Below are 22,704 nucleotides of genomic sequence, written 5' to 3' on the forward strand. Positions count from 1 at the left end.
GAGTTTACGATATGAGCATGCTTCAGGTGGACCTGACCATTCTGGTTAGGAACAGGGCATGAGATGAGATAAACCTGGTGTCTTGACCACTGGACTAAAATACTGGCAGGAACCTAAGAAATCTCAAAATGTAAAATACATTTTAAAAGTTAATGCCCTCATAATAAATTGATCTGTTACACAGAGGAAATGAAAACACAGGGCAGGCTCAGTAATGAATTCCTGTGTTAAGGGTTTTGAGACAAGTTGATTGGCCTGAATTATTTTATTCTGCTATGATACAAAGGGGGTTGTTTGAAGTAATTTGTCCCTGAGAGATCCCCAGAATCCCATACAAGCTTTGATTTAGTAAAGCAAATTTAATTTTGTTTGCTTTATGCAAACCAGAAGGGGCTGTGGTTCTCTCTGATTTCACTGGAGGGGGGAAAAGCATACTAATGGGACCTGCTGTAATGTATGCTCTAACAGAATTAGATGTATGCATATATTTAATATAGCAGCACAATATACAGCAAGCATTAGCTCAAAAGTACACAGCAGCAGATTCCAGCACAATTCCTTTGAAATGAGCACTTAAAAAACTGTTTATCAAGCTGTTTTTTTTTCATACTGTACATATCGTGTGCTTTATATCTTTGTAACAATGCTTTCACAAACATTTTCTGGCCTCTTATTAGCTTCATTAACAGCTCTTCATGTGTTTATATCTCTTAATACTGTAGAAAAACTGCCACATTCTGGTACCTTGGTGTGGCAAAGTGGTTTGCAGTGCGCAGGTGTAGAGGTGATGCAGTGCTCAGTAATAACAGACACAGCTTTCAGAGCATTGTGTTCCTGGTCCCACCTAGCCATCATAAAAAGTACCATCATCAGGGATCTGTTATTTACATGTCTATAAACATGGTATCAATTATGCTATTTATATATTCTGATTAGAAATTATAGCACTGAATTACAATACACGTTTGAAATATTTCTTCTATAACATGGTATAAGCAGTTTAGATGTGGGATGTGGAAGGGATTTACTGCCATTGCTCCACCAGCCCTGGTAACTCAGCCTGTTCTGGCAGCATCTCCTAAGGCCTTCTCCCTAACAGCTGTTGCTGCAGGTCCAGAGGTGGCTGTTCTGTTAGTGTCGTTCTCTCCGCAGCCTGCTGGGTAGGCACATTCTTCATCAGTCACAAGCCTGAGGGATTATTGGCATGTAATCCAATGTACGTGCATGTGTCTTCTTTTTTTTTTTGTCTTGTTTGCTCTCACAATTCTGCATTGTGTTCTTCTTTTTAGCCCAGAACTAACCTGGAGAGATGTACAGCACCTCATCGCCAAAACAGCCAAGATCCCCAATCCAATGGAGCCAGGCTGGTGGATCAATGGAGGTGGCTATCACATCCATGACAGGTACTCCAAAGCATTAATGCAGACTACAGATGGTGCTTCAGTATGGTATCAGCGAAGAACGTTTCATTCTCCACAAAGATTTAAAGCAGCTACATCAATAAGGAATTAGTACAAGCCAATATTTAAAGATAATAGAGTTTGCAGCGTTGGTAACTGGAAGTATCGACAACTGAACTCAGCTTGCACAATAGGAATAATTAGTCAAAGGAAAGAGAACAACTAAACATTCTTCTAATTGTGTCAAAGCACAGCACATGGTATTTAAGAAACATTTAATAGACAGCAATAAACATTTTATTTTTGAGGTGTATCCCATTATCTACATTTTAGTCATCATCTAGTTACAATATGAAGTCTTAAGAGTGATTGACACATTAAATGCCAGTGTTCTGTCAACTGGTTGTTGAACAGTAAATTCTTTAGAAGTGTTGTTGGCTCAGCCTCAGCAGGTACCATTCTCATCTCTAGGAACAGGTTTGCTAGTTTTGGGACAACTTGCCTCTATTCAGTCGTATGACTGCAGGTTGGGGGAGTCCAGTAAAGTACTATATGTATTGAGTAATGGGCTAGATTTACTGTAGAGTTAAATCCTTCTACTTTAATCTGTAGAAATAACTTTAAAATAACTCCCCCAACTTTAAAATAATTGTTTTGAATACAAGTATACATACTTGATTTGAAAACAGTACCATACATTTGCTAGAAATAAATGAGAATAAATAAATGCTGAGCTTGGTAGCCCAGTTTCATTGCAGACCTGTGTTTTGTTGCCTAACTTTAAACATTCGGTAGGGTTGTCCTCTACTACCTACAATTAAGTAAGTATGCACTGAATCTGTAAAATCAGGACACCACCGAATAGTCTTGGATGGTCAGAAACCCTAGAAATGAATCACATCAGGCTGGCTCTTTCTTAATGTAAATACGAAGAGAACACCCCTCGGGAAGCAAGCGAAGTGGTCTTATAGCCGAATTGTTCTAAGACTGAGTTAGCCACCAAACACAGTATGAATCAATAAATACATATGTATTACTTGTCATGACGCACGTGCATCAACGTATGCAATGAACTGAATAAGTAAAAGAAAAACAATAGGCAAGTGTAAGTGTGGCAGGGTGCCCTGCCCCTATGCTGATTTTGTGTTTTATTTTGTATGTGGTGTGTCATTGTTGGTGTATATATATTGGTGCATGAGATATAATGTGGGATATGTAGCACAAGTGATGTAAACTGTATAATTGTATTTAGGCATGGGGATTGCACAAATATTTACAATATGTAGTAGTATGTGAGCACGGGGATGGCACAAATTAGTTCACATGCTGGGATTCAAGTGAATGATTAATTAGTAATTGAATCCCGGTACAGCTGTATATGTAGATGCAAAAATCACTCACGGGGTTGGGTGTTCGCAGTGGAGAATGGGAGAGAGAGAGAGAAGGAGAAAAATTATTAAAACAATAACAATTGCTACTCATGCGGGAGGAACCACTGTTTGTTTGTTTGTCTGTGTGTTTGTTTGTTTGTTTGTTTGTCTGTCTGTCTGTTTGTTTGTTTGTTTGTTTGTCTGTCTGTCTGTTTGTTTGTTTCTCTGTCTGTTTGTTTGGCCATCGTGCTGTTTTGTTTGTTCAGTGTTTTGTTTTCTGTTTAAACCTTTTATTTTCAATAAACTGGCGCAACAGCAAAATTCACTCACTCACCAGTCCTGTCTGTCTACTTCCCTGCCTGACATCCCCACCAGCCAGTCTGTTCACAGTATGTTAATAAACTATAATAATAAAGTAACAGACAAACCAAAGTTAATAAACTGAAACTAAATTGACACAGCACCCCTACACACGTTAAAAAATGCACCAGCAATATACAAGACATGCACATTATTTATGTTTCTAGTGCAAGCAACTCACCAGAACGAGAAACACCAAATTGTTCGGTGACTGGTGTCCGATTCAGGTTTTTCTCAAGAGCTCGAACAATTTCCAACTTTGTGTAGCAAGAGAAACAGCGTTGCATTTTGCCGTTTGTTTACATGCCATTTTGTAGCGATGAGGTGCACTCGTGGAAATCAGAATACAAAACAATTCAATGATATGACAGCAGTTCTGGAAAGATTTAATAAACCCATCAGTGTGCCTCAAGACTCTCTCGTGATGACATGTCACTTTTGAAAAGACTGAATAAACCATTTTAATTTAAGTCTGATGATGATGAGTTATAAAACAGTACTGTATCCGTTGTGAACAAATCACTATCAGTGCCAAGAAGGTGTTCTTTTAAGCTAAGTTCCTGTTCCTTTAGCCGGAGCATTTACAATGGCAAAAATCTGTTTCACACAAGGGTGTTCCCTTAGCCGACATGTTCTCTTAGGAGGTGTTTCTATGCGCAGAGACTACTGTAATGGAAAAACAGAAAACTCCCATTAGATACGGCCCACGCCCCCACCCTGCAGACCACACAGACTATAAGCATCTGAATAAAAAATGTTTGTTTATTTACAACTGTGCTACCTACTGTACAACAAATTGAGTAAATCCATGTTTATTTGTCTTTTAATGATGTCGCTATGGTTTGTATATTCTGGCTATTACAGTACTACTTTCAGTATACCATGTATTATCCATAATTTATCCTTGTTTACCATGTTTATTAATATGCTTTACCATACCTCCCTGTTCCTTACCTTGCTTTCCTATGCTTTACCATGCTTTCACTATGCTTTATTACGCTTTGCTATGCTTTTACTATAGTAAACTTTTATAAGGGTACCCTAATAGTTTTATAATAATAAGTGTCAGTATCTCATGTCTGTCGCTTAATGGTTTTTATAACTGATAAGATAATGTTTTACACTCATTCCTGTGGCTCAAGAACTTAATCAAATTATAATTATTCCTGTCACACAACCAGCTATGTTATAAAGAAACACATTTATGATATCTCAGAACTAGTTCTGCTCTGTGCATAATATCCAAGTCTGAATTATCAACCTTGTTCTATGGTAATTGGCACAGTGCAGCGGTTATTAAGTGTTAGAAAACAATTCAGCACCATTATCAAAGCTTCAGTGCCTATAATAGAAAACCATGATAGCTCAAATTGTATCTGTATGACACAAATACTGAGCAATGACGCAATAGGTCCGCAACTCTATCCTTGGCTGCATCATCCAATCAATCATTTCTAAATAAAAGGGTCCAAGACAAAATGGACCCTTTCACCTATGAGAGTACTCCTGTCGCGGTCCACTAACATGTGCTAGATGCTTCAGCGATGGGCAGTATTGCTTAAGTATGGTACTTATAAGTACTACTGAATTCACTTGAAGGCAATTTAGTAGTATGTTTTGGTAAGAGAACATTGTACACTATTTTCAGGACCCCTGAAGCACATCATAACAAGTATCCTCAACAGTAACATTTTAGTTTAGGCATGTGTTATATTAACATGGTCTTAATATGCTATAGATTAACTGCCACTAAACTGGGTGCCCATTTTACACCAGTTCTTGCTTCTTTGCACTGGTTGCCGGTTGAGAGCAGGATTGATTTTAAAATACTGTTGTTAACCTATAAGGCTCTGAACAGTTTAGCCCCATGTTACATTGCTGAATTGCTTACACGTTACACACCCGTACGTAATCAACGTTCTTCATCCTCGGGTTTATTGGCAATACCCAAAACTAAGCTTCACTCCATGGGCGATAGGGCTTTTTGCCGCTATGCGCCCAAACTTTGGACCGACCTTCCTCAGTCTATCAGGGATATTAAGACCGTTGATGCTTTTAAAAAACAGTTAAAGACACACTTTTACATTTTATCATGATTTGTTTTTTGATTTATGTAATCGCTTTTTATATTAAGTATACTCTTAATATGCTATATGTATAGATGGTTCTCTGTGTTTTTTTGTGTTTGTACAGCGCTTTGAGATGCGTGCATTTAGGCGGTTTATAAAATAAAGATCATTATTATATTATTATTATTATTATGATTAGAAATAATAACACTGAATTACAAAACACTTTTGAAATATTTTTGTTATAACACGTTATAAGAATGTTATATGCTATTATATTTATATAACCACTTATAAAAGAACCCTAAACAACGTAGTAAGCTCCAACACTGGCAGGCATGATTAGTGCTTAAGAGGGTTCACTAGCGGTAGAGCCTGGCTGTGGAAGAGTGCCAAACAGGCTCAGTCTGCATTTTCAGAATAGTGCAGACAAGCCAAGAAATTGAGAGCAGCCACCACATTCCCAGAACCTGCAGTTACCCATTGCACGAAGTACAGCCATTCATAGAGTATGCAGTCATATTTATAGGACCAGGCAATTCCCTTTCAAACAGGACTGGAGGTCCCCACAGGAAATGCAGTGCCACCACACTTTGTATCTTTATTATATATAGCTTATTGGATAGCACCCTAAGAATCTGTTTCATTTATTTATTGAGTCTGTTGTGACGATGCAACCCCAAGATTCAGACTACAGAACACAAAATCTGTGTTTTCTTTTTTAGGTGGCTACCCCACACTTCCATCAAGCCATACTGGCAAAGGCTGTTGCTTTGAAGGCATGTGTAAGTGGCATAGGCTGTTGCAGGGCTGGCCTAGTCTATTAATTTCCACTATATTCAATATCCTAGTTAAATAAATGGTTAGCAATCTTTAGAATACAATGCAGTGGCTTATCACATTTTAGACATTATGCATCATTCAACATCCAAATTCCATTGCAGTAACAGTTGCATTTCTTTATATTAAAGGCTCAAAGTGGAATCCTAAGCAAAATAGAAATTACTGCTTGCAAAACTCCCCAAAAAAACAAGCGGTTGCATAACACACATTAAAGAAAACTCTGTTGATGGTATAAACATCGCACATGTCTGTTGAAATGTTGTACGTGGGCTGATTATTTTCCTGCAGTCTGAGAATGGTCCAGAACACGACTTATGACTGCCTTTTGTGGGGTAAAATTAGATCTGGCATTTAATTTCAAGATATCCGCTACCAATCTGTCAAGTCTTCATTTTGCGGGTGCCCCCCAGAATTGCTGACGCTTGCTGCTAGTTCCTGGTGCTTTCATCTTTCAGAGACAATAAACATGTCACTCTGCTGGGGTGAAACGCAATCTGGAATTAAATTTACTGCATATAAAATACAGTGCCACTTTTATTGGTTCAAATACTTGTCATTGATAATTTATTTGCAGTCGGCTGGCCTTCATGATGTAAAGGTGTTCTGGAGTCTTTCCACTGCATTACAGAAAGGAAGTTTGAAAGCCCTTTATACCCTACTCTGTAGGTTTTATAGTATTTTTTTTAGAGCAAAGGTGGTCAGTTGGGAACTGTTAAATCTAAGGAGAAAGATGTTGGACTCGGTCTACATCTCCCTAAAGGGGTATAACATCACTGCATATCATCTACATTTTCCTAATATTTAATGTCCAAATACATGTGTGGTATTATTCTCTGTGGTTGTTTTTGCTGAGATCGTTATTTGCCATGCTTATTCATTTCTTGAGATTACATAATGTATGCATTTTAGTGTTGCACTCTGTTTTTGGGCTAGAAACATAAAAACAAAAATATCTCAGCTGATTGGTCGTCCTCGTTTTAGCCCTCCCAACCCCCTCATTGTTAACTGAGTTGATCTATTACTGCTACTATAGAGGGCAAGGAACCTCACAAAGACAAAGTCAAAATGCTTGCACCTCAGTGGACTAGTCCTGCATAAATAACTTGTAATAAATTCAGAAATAAATAAAGTACCCCCACCCACCACCCCCTTCCCCTTCCCCCAAAGGTTAAGCATTGCACTGGAGGCTGTGCAACACTGATATGCTTCCTCATCTCACTAGTCTTTTTAGAAGGAAACACATAGGATATTAAACAGGTAAGAAATTAAACATAAGGACATTTTGGAGATGATATAAAGTGTCCCTTTGATATAAATGATTCTAGCAATTCATTACAAACAACTCTGCACTAAGAGTATCTTCCTGCCTGCAGCAAGCACACCAAACCACTGTGTGACACAGCAAGCCTAGTGAATATATGTGCTTTCATCCAGGACCATCCTGGTGCCATCTGGGAAGTAGTAGTGTGGTCACCAGGGGCCTTCTGACAGCTGCCATACCATAGGAGCTGTGTGGAAAGATGGAACAATGTTTCTTCATGTAGTCACAGTTTTAACAGGCTGAGTTCCAGCTAATCCCCCATCCCCCACCTCTACGAACCACACCACTGCCACAGGAGAATTCCTGTCAGGACAAAAACAAACAAAAAAAAAAAGTATGTCATTAATATACATCCACAGATATATGCAAAAATGCAAGTGTGACATAAAGATGGACGGCTGTACAGACAGACACACACCCCCGTGGGATTGGATATCCCTGGGATTGGATATTCCCAATAACCTATGCTTAATAATGTTAATACAAAGTTTCATGGCAGTTGGAGAAGTGGTTCTCCAGAAATATGGAAAAATGTGTTAAGTGTAAGACATATGTGTGTACATGTACAGACTTACAACAACCTCCCCATCTCATCGCCAGGACAGGGTCTATAAGATAGGAGTTTTGCTTACAAGTGATGGCCAAAAATCAAATAACTGTTATCCTTTGAATTTAAGATGCCCTCGAATTTAGATCTATAAGGCATATTGGTAAAGGATATTGTACATTGGTAAATTAACATGCCTGTAACAACAACACATTTCTCCTAGTCATCATCCTCTGAGTTATTCTCTTTATTACTTGACATTTCCCAGACAATGACTCCCGCATCTTTGAAAATGGCTGCCTGCATGTCATGGATGAATCATGATCGGACAGTAACGTTTGTGTACTCGGGCAGGCATGTCTTTTGCTGGCAAATTTAATACATGTATCACTATACTTGAATTTAAGATGCAGGCCATTTTTGAGAAGAAAACATTGTTTTAAAAAGCGTGTCTTAAATAAAAAAAAAATGGATGAAAAGTAATTACCAGAGAATAAGGATTCGAGACACATGAAAAAAATAAGAATGTAGCAATAGACAAGAGGATATCCACAATGGTAGTGTTATTAAAGGGTTAATTTCAGAAATGAGCATCTGTATATGACAGATGATATCTAGCTATTGTTAAATAATACATTTACAAAAATGTTTGCAGTAGTAAGACCTGTTTCTCTTCCCTGCACAACACTGATTCCTTCTGATAATCCTGACTGAACTGATGCTGATCTTCCCTGAAAAGAACTCCTGTACAAACTCCTGTTCAAAAGCAGAACAGAGGCAGATGAAAGGTCTGACAGTTCAAAGCTGTTTCATCACGTTCCAGGTGTAGTGCTGCAGAGACAGGAGTCTGCCAAAAAGAGCCCGATCCCAGAGTGAGAGGGACAAGACTCTTCTTAGATGAGAGGGTAATTCAGGTTTATACACTTCAGGGCAATTTAGAAATGTGCTGCCTTGTACACGAGGGACTAGACCAGGCATCTGATTCCTGCGTCTCCAAAACAATATTTAATTTCTCTTACAGTTATCATCCACTGGGACCCTATAATACCATGGGTAGCTATAGATAGGATTTGATAGTTTTTAAGATTTATTCCTGGCAGGAGTTGTTATTGATTTATGATATTTAGATTTATTGTCGAGTCTTAATTCCATAGTTAAATCAAAGATAGACCCATATACTGTGTGTGTGTGTGTGTGTCTATATATATATATATATTTTTTTTTTACATATTAAAAAAAATATGATTTAAATTTAATGCGTAACGAATATGCGTAAAAATGTTGCTGCACAGCTTGAGTTTGCGTGCTCTCAAGCTTCTTGTACTCCGTTGGTTCCCAGTGTCTCAATGGTCAGTTGTGAATATACTGCATGCGGTAGTGAGAGAAATGACAGAACAGCTTGTAACAGGGTTAGAAAATTAACAATATTGTGCTAGTCCAAAGGACTAGTACCTTTTGAAACGTGCTAGTCGTGATGTAAACTTTAGTCCTTGTGAAGTGCCTCAGTTGGAATCAACAATAACAGTTGTGGTCTTATAGACTTAGATTTTATTTTGCTAAAAAATAAACACTTATAATTTTTTTTTTAACAAAGCACCTTCATAAACGCTCATACAGATCAATCAATCACCTGTCTGCACCTTGTTACTGAGCGACTACTGTACTGTGTGCTGAGAAACTGTCACTGACAGCACCAGGCAGGATGACAGAGGAAAACATTCTCTCAGCTGTGTTACCTTGCAGACCATGAAGCTCTGCCTGAAATTGACAACGATGACACAAATAAAATGTTTATTTTATTGTACATTACATGTGTTGCTATTTACAAAAATGTTGGCTGGCTATGAATTACTATCTACAATAATTAATGTACTCACGTACACATGCGGTCTTCACTATAAGTCCCAATTTAAAGACAGTACGTTTCAGTAGCCCTTGGGATGAAATAGCTAGGTGGCTATTTTTTTTTTTTTAATTAGCAGTGGGAGAAAACCGCTTCAGCAAGTACAGTAGAATCTTCCAGAACTGACGGACGCTGAATCTACTAGGTTTAGATACTAATGAGAGCAAAACCAATACAAAAGAAAAACGAGGGAAACGCAGATCTTTTCAAGAAAGCTGGGAGACTTTGTATAAATGGTTTTTATATTTTTAAACACTGCAATAACAGTTCTGCTTGTGAAGCCACTCTATATATTGACAGAATAGGTGATTTATTTGCACTGTGCGGGACATTATTTTCCCCCATTGGTGCTTGAGCCCCGGAGCACTCACGGAATCACCACCTGTGCACCTATATTATCAGTGATTAAAGCATGGTTTTCAAACTAACTGATTATCGCTCACCAATACCGTATTGGTATAATACAATTCCAACTGCAGTGTTGGGATATAAAAAAAAATCTGTTTTTGTGTTTATTTGCTTCACAGCCATATTTTTTGTGGTCAATAAAGCAAATAAGAATAATTGTTGCTTTGTTTTTATTGTAAAACCAAGTTTTTGTACTGTAGTTTAAAGTAACATTACAGTTAAAAGTTAAGGGAGTTAATGCATACCCCATAGGTTAGCATTAAAGAATGTATAGTATTTATTCAAAGTACTCATGGCTTCAAGGTAATGCTGCATTTCCCTCACCCAAAATACATTTCACTCACAAAGTGTCTAAATTTGGGAGTAAATACTCAATGACCTAACCCTTATCTGGAACGCTGTATTGTGGGATTGTAGTACTAGGCAATGTGTTATTTCTGATTAAACTCAACAAAGAAATACATATTCCAGTTTCCTCAGTGGTTGCTGGAGTCGGTTGCATTTGCTAATTTTGCAACCTTTACCCCTGCTTGCCGCTTTGCCAGCCACTGGAACTCTGGTGGCATATTGGGTGCAACTTTCACCAGCACCGTCCCCTGCCAGGCACAGTAGGGTATTCAGGGGACTGGGATGAACAGCGAGTACTGATTGGTGCAAAAGTAATCACACTGTTGCAATGTGGTAAAGGAGACCAGGCTGCATGCTGGCAGTGTGAGAATGTCAGTCCTGGTTGCTGATGTTCATATGTGGTTGCTGTGTTGCTGTGCAAATACTTCAAACGGTTATTACTCGGAAAATACCTTGTTTAGATTAGTGATTTGTTCAGAGTATTGACCATAATCTGTATTATTATTATTAGTTCATTTAGCAGACGCCTTTTTCCAAGGCGACTTACAGGGACTAGGGTGTGTGAACTATGCATCAGCTGCAGAGTCACTTACAACTACGTCTCACCCGAAAGACAGAGCAGAAGGAGATTAAGTGACTTGCTCAGGATCACACAGTGAGTCAGTGGCTTAGCCAGGATTTGGACCGGGGACCTCCTGGTTACAAACCCTTTTCTTTAACCACAGCCAATGTACCATACTTTACCAAAATGATTGGTCCAATCTATGTTTTATAGTGTTTATATTTATCTTTCATCCAAACAGAACAATACTACTTTGAATAAAACATACTATCAGTATGGATTTCATTATGATAGAATTTGGATTTAATTCAGATGACCAGGGTTCTAATTATTACAAAAGTGAGTCATTTGTTCATCAATTGCTTTTCATTGTCTGTCATTGATTTTTGTGATTTTTTTGTGTCTTCTTCGATCCTGATTTTTCATAGGTGTTCTGCTGTTTGTTTGTTTTTTAATTCTATATACAGTTCTCCCACATTATCTGATTTACACATAAAAATGTAAATTAGTGAAATACCTTTGTGCAATATGCGTACAAATGACTGTCTATACGGCCTTAGCAAATTGTGATTAATAAAACTAATTTTTATAGTCATCCTTTTCAGTTTACAAAGATGAATTAGGACATTTACATTGCAAAACATTTTTTTTTTCTTTTTCACTGTCGGTATTCTTTTTTTTGTGCAAATTAAAGGAAGTAGAGGTAGGCCTACAGTTACAGTTGCCAACTTTCAATTGTTATTAAAACCGGATGACATCACTGCACAACGGGGGTGGTGCTGATGTACCTATCAAAAGCTGAAATTGATCTGCTCATCGTGGTGACGCCAATTTGTCTAGCTCGTTTGTTGTTTTAGCAACAGCAATTGATAATTAAAGGCACAACAGTCTGTCACAAATTTGCACGACTTGCACAGAGCCTGTGGTTGTCTTTAGGCAACGTTGGCACTGAGGCCCAAATTTATAAAGGGGAAAAACCGACTGCAAAAAGCCACGTAATGTGCGTGTTCAGTACTTCCGCACTCAGCGTCAAAATAACAACCTATTTTATAAGACTAATTAGGTGAAGCCGACGATTCCGCAATCAACCAATTTAAATACCCCTCACCGCAATTAGCGGTGGAGAATTACACACCTCTCACAATAAATAGCGGGTTTGGGTCAACCCTGCGTGTGTAGGCTACACATTCCAAAAGAAAATGAATGGCACACAAAGACCTCAGCCTGGTACTAGCCATGGTGATGAGGATGCTCTGAAGCGAAAACTGTAATTCACCAATATGGAAGTGGAGATTTTGGTACAAGCAGTACTTGTAACACATGAAGATGTGTTACAAGCTCGAAATACGTCACCAGGACAATGGAATGAAATATGGAATGTGTGGTGGCTTCTTAATGAACAAATGTACCACTTCAGAGTTTGTAGTCTAGGTTGCTTATACATTACGACGCATCATCCAGTTCCTGTACTTTGCATATTAGTTCAGCTTCTTATTTCGTATAGAATAATTCCAGGCATATAGACTTTTCAAACTTCAGAAACAATACGTTTTATTTACTTTCATCCGTGACAGTCAAACAGGTGGAAAATCCTTCCATCGTACAGCAATATGTTGAACAACAATAACTCCATACAGCTTCATAAGAACAGTCTTCAGTTTAACTACGGCTTATATCTTCTTAAATTCTTATGCAGTTACAGCTCTCCTATTTCTTATGTATGTCTGTATTTCTGACTATGTATGATTCTGAAGGCTCTCATTAGAACCTTGCTTTGCCACTGTGGGGAGACCTTTTTAGGTGCTTCTAAGAACATTTTTACATGGATTCTATATTCTCTATTTGCAGACTTTCTTTTTTGTCATGTAAGCTATGAAACATGTATTGATCAGAAGGGTTAAAAAATTAGCTCTTTGCAAAATGTTATTAAATGTTTCTTTGTCCTTGAAAACAATGTCTCCTTCTTGCTGCAGACAAGTCTCCCACATCACCTTCCCTTTTATATAACCTACTGTCTAACTGCAGCAAATTAACGCCTGCTTTTCAGAGTTCTTCAAATAATCAAGCAAATACGAGGCCCGCAATTACCAGCAGCTTTAATAAATTAGAAAGAATATTTAATAGACCTCATTTGCAAAATCCCCTCCAATTTTAGCGGTTTCGTTCCGAAACGCCCCAAAATTACATATGCATGTACATCAAGGGCTAAAGCGCACAGAGACATTGCCCCCGCAAATCACATATTAATTGAGCGTTTATGCCATTGCATGTGTTTTATAAATCCCATCCAAGAATTCAGAACCCTCAGCGCCCATTTTACGGTCGTAAAACATGCACAATCCTTTCATAAATCTGGGCCTGTGTGTTAACGGGCAATGCGTGTCCAGTTTTCGTGTACTAGAACACCGGACAGCAAGTTTAAAAAACCGACAGTAGGCAACTCTACCTACAGTTTAAAAAAACAAAAAAAGCAAATACAAATGGGACCCACTGTGCTTGATTTTCTGCTGCACTGGATCTTTCATTGAAGTAAATATTAAAAACAGATTCCATTAGGGATTTCTTAGCTGGTGTTTAGCCAAGCATTACATTTTGCGATTTTTAAAAATATTTAACCAATTTCACTGTGCTTTTTCTTGCAATTGAGAGAGTTGTCTCTCAATTATAAGAAAAAGCTAATACAATGGGTTAAATATTAAAAATAAGTTTCCATTAGCAATTTATATACCATGCATAATATATTGATACATATTGAAAATATACCGTCTTTCTATTAAAATAAATACAAATGGATTTTCTGCAACAATGAGTCTTCATTAGGGTAAACATTAAAAGTTTTCAGATAAAATAATTTGTATTACATCATTAAACCATTTAACATAATGTTTATTACGCTATAAATAAACGTATGGGCTCGATTCACAAAATGTGACGAATATTTTGTTAAACACACATTGTTTTGAATGTAAGTACGATTATAGCAGCCCATTAAACCCCTTTCAATTGTTTAAAGGAGGTTAGAAGTTATTCCCTGCTTTTATTTATATATTTTTTTGTTTCCATGTTTACACAGTAAACTAGCACCTAGTTTAGGATTTAGAGACCCGGGAGTCGTTTTTTTCATACACTTAACCAGCCCTCAACGTATCGCTTAAAAACAATCAGAAAAACAAAACAAGATTTTCAACACAAAGCAAGGGGGTGATAATGTTGATAGTGTTAGTAAGGCGTTACAATGGAATTGAAATCAGAACAGCCCACAATGGCTGTTGGTCGCACCACTGATTGGTTGAGGGTCAAAATAGAATGGTAAAAGGGTTAATTATTATGACAACTGTCCCCTACGACTGCCTCTCTAACTTTTAGCCTTTTTTTAAAGCAACACAATTAGATTTTTTTTGGTTTTTAAAACAAACAAAAAATAAAAAAACACATAAAAACAGCTGTTTCACGAAGAACACATGTTCAAACTAGTAACACAGAGCAGGTTCAATCATAGTTATACATTTTTGTTTCCACAATTGCCCACAAACTGTCGCTGATGTGCCCATTGCTACTGACTGCTGGACTACATAGAGTAGCACATAAAAGAATACAGCAGGGGATGTCCACAGAGGATAAAAATGAAAGATCTGTTCTGTGTACCACATGTTAACAAAACAAAAAAAATACTTTGTTCTGCTTAAGGAACACGTACAAGCTATGCTCTAATCTTTGTAAAATGTGACTTTTAATCTCTGTGTGAGCTGTGAGGTACAGGCAGTTGTCAGGGAAGTTGTCAAAGCTGGATGTACTAGACAGGACTGCCAGTAGTGGAATGACTCACAGTCAAGGAAAGGCAAGAGTTATATTATGCCATGTTGATTAAATCGTCTCTTTCACAGGTAATAAAAGGTCTGTTACGTGACATCCTGAAACAAAGGGCAAAGATTTGAAAGGGGGTATTGAGGGTTACTGGATCAGAAGACGTCTGTACCCGAGATAGGTGTTTTGAGAATTTCTGAAATAGCAAAACTAAAATATACAGTACCAATCATAGGTCTGAGCCCACCACCAAAAAAAAAAAAAACTATTACATTGTGAAGAAATCCAAAAGTAAAACCTGGTAAAACATTCCAAGTATAAGTAGCCATCTTGAGTTTTGCATTTTTATCATTTAATACAAAGGTCTTGGCAAGAAATTCTATTTAGCCCTAAAATTACAAAACCAAATGATGGACTCATCTGAGTTACCGAGTGATTTGTATTTCACAATTTAGTAATTTCAACATCTAATGGATTATGTTTTGTCCTTTGTATCAGGTATTAGTTGAAATTACTAAATTGTTGGAAATCAGGTAGAAATTGGGACTACAGCCATTTGCTTATTGCTTATCGTTGAACTGAATGTTTAGGCAACCAGTAAAACAGAAGAACTGTGAATTAACCAGTGGAGTATAAGCAGGGTACTGTACATTAATCCCAGTTATATCACTGTCAAATAGGTTGCCATTCTAGAAGCCTAGGTGTTGTTTCAATGGAGAGTCTCCATTGGCTTGCTTAAATTGTCCCCAGGTAGAGCCTTTTTGTGCATTTTCTTGTTCCACAAATCTCCCTTTGTGACCACTCTACAGATTTCTCCCTCTGGGGGCAACAATTTTTTTTTTTACCTCACCTCTTTGAAGGCACAGACATTGCTCCTTTCTTGTGAAAACAGTCACAGAATATTTATACACTCCCTATAAAATATGCAAAGAACTTACAGGTAGAATCTCAAATATGTACCATATTTCCTGAAGCCAAACTGTCAAAGTTACACAGCTAACAATGTATGTGCAGGTGCCAAATAGTAATTATATTAGTACTAAAAAAAAAGGCTAAGAAATAAAGAATGAGTATCAGTAAAGCCTATATTTTTGGCCCGTTTCTAGAAAACTAGACAAAATAGTTGACAATATGTCCTTCTTAGAAAAAAAATAATTTGATGCTTGTCTGCGTTTCTTATCTGTAGCATTGCACTTGAAACTTGGCTAAGGAGTCTGGATTTAGTTCTATGGGAGAAATGGCATGTGATTTTAAGATGTCATCCATGAATAACACAGGTAATTTTTTGTCTCCAACTGTGACATATATTTTTTTAAATACAAGTATTTTCCCCCTAGTATCAACATTAAAGCCAGGTTGCCTGGTTAAGTTTGAAGTACAACACTACAGAAATAAGCTGTCCTTTAGACAAATGCTTTGACAGGAAGTCATTATTAATGTATGTTATGTAAAGACATTGATTAAGACTTCTTGTTGAAACATTTATCTGAAAGTATTACAGAGTTTCATTTTAGTACCTCTCCCTATATATCTTTGTGATGGAGTGTTTAAAGTTATGGAGGAATCTGGAGGTTATTTTCAGCAGGAAATGCAATAGTGGTGCCATAATGTACATGTTGATGTTGTAAGAAAACGTTCAAGGAAAGTGGCCTCTGGTTTAGGGAAACAAGTAATTAAAGATTGACGAGTGTACCAATTCAAGTGCAAAATCCATATTATAAACAAAAAGAAAATAATTGAGAAATTAGATTTACTGTTCTAATGTTGAATAATTTTCACATCGCGGTGCTAAGCAGATTTGGAGCTTGTTTTAAGGAAAGTAATTCCATTCCTTTTCCATGCATTATACTTGTTATATTAAAAAAATACTTAATGAGCGTTCGTAGAGTGCCGTGTTAATTACAGCATTCCATGAATGTTCAAGAAGTATCCTGTATTTATGCGGAGTGGGAAAAATGGCACCAGCAGTAGGTGGACTCAACCAATCAACCAATGAATCCCTCCAATTAAACCCCTCTGTGGTTCAGTATATAACAATGGTTACAGAGAAAACCCACAAGTTCTATATTGCACGCCTACAGGAATTCTTTTTTTTTTTTAAAGTGATTCTGATCATTGGTTAAGAACATATGCCTGATTTATAATTACAAGGCATACTAACTATGTCAGGTTAATAACTCATTATATAACTCAACTTAAGTGTGAAATCTGGTGAAATCCTAAAAAAACTATTCAGGGGGTAAAATTTAGAGAAAACACTCACATCAGAATCTTAATAGTCCTGGATATAAAATGATTGATGAGTAAACCTTTCTGTGTGTCAGTGTCTATCAGTCCAGATCTGTCTGGATAACTTTACTAAACTGGTATTAATTATATGTAGTTTCTGTAACTGCATGCCGTATGTAATTATGGTGCAATTGCTTCTACTTAATGTGGGTGGTGGTACAAGAATTGATGGGTAGATTGATGGAAACTGACATTAAGCGAGGTAGGACATTTTGCAGATAAATAGCAAGACAGACAGACAGACAGTAGAACAGGCAGGCAGACAGGCACAGTGGGATAGTTCAAGCTAACTATAGATCATGATAAATTAATTAATCATTTACGGGTAATAGGATGCAGCCCACCACAAGACTTGAGCATGAGTAAATGTGTATATATATATATATATATATATATATATATATATATATATATATATATATATATATATATATACTGTATATATATAGGATACTGAATGATCGTTCGTGGCATAGTTTTTATTCAACTTAGGAGGATGTGCTTATATAAATTACTCTCCCCTGTGGGGGCTCATGGTTTACTGGGCTGTGATGGATGCCCGGTGTCCCTTCATTTTTAATTGCTCATAAATTGTTGGTCCTGTGAAATACTAAGTTCTCCTTATCCGTATTACAGCAAGGGCTGGAGGTCAGGATAACACTAATATAATAGAGGCAGTACCAGGAGAAGATTTTGGTGTTTGTAGTGTCACAGACACCATTCATCGGTGCACGAAATTACATGGGCTAATGGTTTTCCTTAAAGCAAAAGCACCACTCCAGCCATTACAATGCCATGAATTTACAATACAATTAAAATCCATTAAGCACCTAATTGAAAGTGATTTCTGAACAGAAAGTATTTGAACATAGCATTTGCACACAGCTAACCAATACTGGATAATACTAGGTGACAACTTATATTAAGTGTCTGAAATTCAAATATGAATGTGATTTACTATTAAATTAAAATGAAGTAAACAAAAAGGCCAACTTAACGCTAACAATAATTAATTATGAATTTAAGCACACATTTTATAAATAACACCAATGTAAGTGTGGAATGTATCCTAAATTGATACTTTCTTCAAATGAATTTAATAGGAAATATTTTATAAATGCAGCTCATACTGTTGTACAATATTTTAATTTTATTTACAAAATGTGGCTGATATTTCACATTCTTTTGCGCAGTATTTTTGATTTTAATAAACTCCTCCTTTTAAATACCCACTAATTACAGTACATGAATTGAATGAAACAAAAACCACATATTGTTAAGAGTCCTTGCAACAGCATACTGTATATCAATTCGTAATTATTATGAATGATGTTATTCTGAGGAGAATTTTTCAAGATCTGATTTAAAATGTAATCAGTTTGGCACATCTTGTCTCCAATCCTGCAGCAACAATGGTAAATGCAGAGCACTTGCAGAAATGTTTTATTAGATACCAATACTGCTAAACACATTTATCTTCACAGAGAGAGGACTTACCAGACAGCAGTTGTTATAATGCGAGTTTGCTAAACACTGAGTCATTTTAAAAGTAATGTTTAAGCACAACCCCCAACCACAGAACTTCTTGAGTAGCTCTCTCTTAAATTAAAATACATTCTTCATTTTGTCCGCTTGTCAAAACCCATGGCTTGTTAGATGCTGTAGAGGTGGGTTTGTTGTTGTTTTTTACTCATGAATCACTTAGCAGATATTAGAACATGGTAAATAGTAAAATACTTAAAGAAACATTTCAGTCTTAATTTTTTGTCAAAACGTTTGTCCTTGAATTTATTAAGTTTCTTGTAGTATTTCTAAATTCAGCACTATCACGTTTGTAATAGTTATGGATGGTATATTGTTTTCATGTTTGCATCCATAGCTATATAATTGTCTTAACAACCCTAAATAACACACATTGCATTGGTTTATACCACTTGTCCTCAAAACTGTGTTTGTGGGCAACATTATGCCAGCGAGACTAGTGTCCGAAATGACAATGGAATTTTATTTTGTATTTCATAATAAATAGGCAGTCAAATGGCAAAAAAAGAAACACTAAAATGACCTTGCCCTCCTCTTTATGCAACATACACATACATTATGTGCCTGTGACACTGGTTTACACACAAACGCAAACATTCTGGGAGATTCTCTGACCGCTTCCCTTCTTTATGCTACAAGCAATTACACTAATTACAAATCTAAAACAGAACAACTATTTAAAAACCCTTAAAATGCCTTTCCTTTCTGATAAGATGTGACTGTTTGGAGTAAAGTGATTTGAAAGTCTTGCCCTGCTTGTATTAACAGAATCTTTTTTTTTTTTTTTTTTTCTTAATTAAGGTAATAAGATTGTTTTCGGGGGTTTGTTTTAAACAAAGTCATGGAAAAAAAAAACATCATATGTTCAAGATGAAAAAAAAAAATGTGTTCCATTAAACTTCAAGAGACATTAACTCTGTGTGCATGGGAATTCGCTGCTTAAAAAAGTAAACCCAAGCCTCATTCTTTTTCTTTTTTTCTGTGGTGTATTGGACAAAGGCTGCTGTCCCGCCTTCACCAGCAAATCTGTATATGTACCCTGCTGTTTTCATTTGTTTTTGATCTGCCTCATTAAAAGACTATTGATGGCTCTAACTATTGTCCATGCTTAGGTACTGATTTACAAGCACCAAGCTCTGACCATGCTTAGATTAATGGGAGCTCATGTAGTTTACAATTACCCTCAGGTCTTTCGGCCACACATGTTGGGTTTTGTGTCGGGGTCAGGTGCTTCTGTGAAAAAGAAACTCCAGAGCAGTCTTAAACCTGGGAACTTTTTAATAGGATTGAGTTTGTAATAGGATTGCACAGGCTAACCAAAAGTGTATTGTAGGGGTAATGTGAGGGGTCAGACTTATTTTCCTGCTTAAGTGGGTCCTTTTAAAAATATCATTGCTTTACAAGTTTTACACCGTTGTTAATGTAATGGCGAATAAACCTTTTTTTTTGTGCATATAAATTGAAATTTTCATGGGCAGAGCTTTTCCTCAAAGCGAAACCATTTCAGCACTCGTAGTCAAACTAACATCAGTTTGTGCTTCAACTTTGTTTGAATGTTTACCTCTCGAAATTCATCCCTTGTGGTTATTTTGATGTATTACCAATGTGAATGCATTAGCCGTTTATGAAAAAAATAATAATACTGACCTGTTTAAGACAACCTTTTAACACAGTGAATGACCTTTACAATTAATCTGGATTGAAGTTTCACTTCTTCTGGTGGCCATTAACAGCAAACAAAAAGACTAGAGCATACAATAATAATAATAATAATAATAATAATAATAATAATAATAATAATAATAATAATAATAATAATAAATCCATGCACTATTATATGTTAGATTCTGTTTAATTTCTTAAACTTTTAAACTTTAGGATTAAACACAGTTTAAACATTTAAACTTTACTATATTTGGAGTTTTTGTTGGTGCTCCACAACACAAGTGAGGATGAGACTTTGAGATAGATGTAAGGATATTTTTGCCATCATTAATCCATTTAAATGATATTGAAATGCATTCAAATGAAGAAAAGAGCATGGAATTGGGCGGGATCTGGATACTAAGTGGGTGCAAACATTATAATGTGATGTAAAGATTTTGCCTTCCACTTAGGCAATTGCTGAACCTCCAAAAACTTTACACCTCTTCTTACAAGGTGCAAACCTTTGTAGACGCGAGTAATTAAGAGCTGTATAAAAGCACACACCAGCAGAGAACTGTCATTGGCTTCAGGATGGCTGCTGTGGTACACTTCCTGATGCGGCGAAGCTTGGCTCTTTTTCGGAGGAGAAGGGCAAGACGAAGAAGACCCTGCGTATTCAATCCCAGGATCTCTTTGTTTGGGATGCCGGAGGATGCGGTGCTAAAGCGTTATCGTCTCACTCCGCATCCTTGACCTCATAGCTGAATTGAGGGATGAGCTAGACCCCAGCGTCAATCTAGGGACTGCTATCCCTGCACATGTTCCTTTCAGACAACAGCTGGAATGTCTGGAGGGATCGCCTAATCCACCTTTTCCAGAGTGCTAGACAGATTTCTGGATGTCATGCTAAAAATGGCAGGCCAATACATATAATTTCCTAAGGATACTAGCATAACTGATGTTGGCTGAGGCTTTTCCAAATAACTGTGTTTCATGCTGAGTGACCTCAGCTGTAAGGACTCTCAGCTCCTCAGAAAACGTTTATTTTCTTTTCCATACGCCAAAAGGACTTGCCCTTCCTCTGACATATTTTTTTGGGTTTGTATAACCAAATCCAATTACCAAATTAACAATCAATTGAATCTCATTATGGAACAAGTATCTATTGGAAAGAAATGTTTTTAGTGGCATTGTGGCAGGGCGATTGCCCTGCACATGTGTAAATTAGTGTTGGTATAATTTGTATGGGGAAATAGGTTTATTGTGTGTCTTTTTGGAGTTGATTTGTGTGATTAAATTATTGTTTACAGACGGACGCTTGATTGAGACTTGCTGCCTGCTAGGCTTGGTTGAGGGGAAGGGCAGCAGTTGATTGGCTGTTTTGGTCCTCAATCAGCAGGTGGGCGGGTCTCGTCCGAGTGTCTGTCAGGTTAAAAACATCCAATGGAGATCGCTCGGGGTGATTGCAATGCCATACCAGAGGGGAGCAGCTTATACTCAGGAGGAGAGGGTCCACTCTGCAGGAACGACAGCTACGCAACCCTAAAACTGCAAGCGGTGCTTGTGAAGGCAATGCCCAGTCAAGGCTGTATGAAGCAGCAGGAGTCGTTGTATGAATACCGGCTCATCAGTAGGTTAGTTTAGGGGATAGTGATCCCATGTGATGTATAGCGAGGTTTACGTAGTGTAGCCGGTTCCTGGAGCGGGACACCTCGTTTGATAAGGCTAGTGCTCGCCCTCTATGGCACCTTTTATTTGTAGTTTTTGTACTGTGTTTTATTTTGCCTTTTGTACAGCTTGCTGTATGTGTCCTCTGTGCGTTACAATGGCTGGTAACGTCACATGACCACCTTTATTTACTTTTGTTTTTGTTTGTTAATAAATCCTGCGCACCTGTGCCGGCATTTCAACTCCACCCTCAGTTGTCTCTCTGTATTGCTTGAACAGTGGCTACCCACACACATGACACGAGCGAGACCCTGTCACAGGCATAAACAACTCAAAGTGTTGAATCGGTAAGATAAATAATCCACAGTTTCTTGTGGCCAACAGCTCTTGAAACGGTGAATTTCTTTTTTTTACTGATTCAACACTTTGTTTATCTCTTATGGAATATGGCCACATGCATTTTAGACATGTATTTAGTATAATTTGTAGTTATGGGGTTTTTGGAACCCAGTAGTAGAAAAGTCTGAGCATCTTTTTTTTGTTGTTGAGATTTTAGATTTACTATTAGTGCCAAAACCCCCCAAAAAAACAAAACACAAAAACCCCCCATTAAATCCATTTAA

General features: G+C 37.1%; 1 protein-coding gene across 2 annotated transcripts in view; it reads left to right on the top strand.

Moving 5' to 3' along the window:
• LOC117402762 (PC3-like endoprotease variant B) overlaps positions 1 to 22,704 on the top strand; it is a 299,818-nt gene that overhangs the window by 223,646 nt on the left and 53,468 nt on the right. For both annotated transcript variants that reach the window (XM_034004201.3, XM_034004200.3), the window contains exon 13: positions 1,290 to 1,403. In XM_034004201.3, the coding sequence (XP_033860092.2) occupies positions 1,290 to 1,403 (114 nt within the window). The remainder of the gene's footprint in view (positions 1 to 1,289; positions 1,404 to 22,704) is intronic.

The sequence above is a fragment of the Acipenser ruthenus genome, chromosome 5 (assembly GCF_902713425.1).
Source record: "Acipenser ruthenus chromosome 5, fAciRut3.2 maternal haplotype, whole genome shotgun sequence".
In the NCBI taxonomy this organism is placed as follows: Eukaryota; Metazoa; Chordata; class Actinopteri; order Acipenseriformes; family Acipenseridae; genus Acipenser; species Acipenser ruthenus.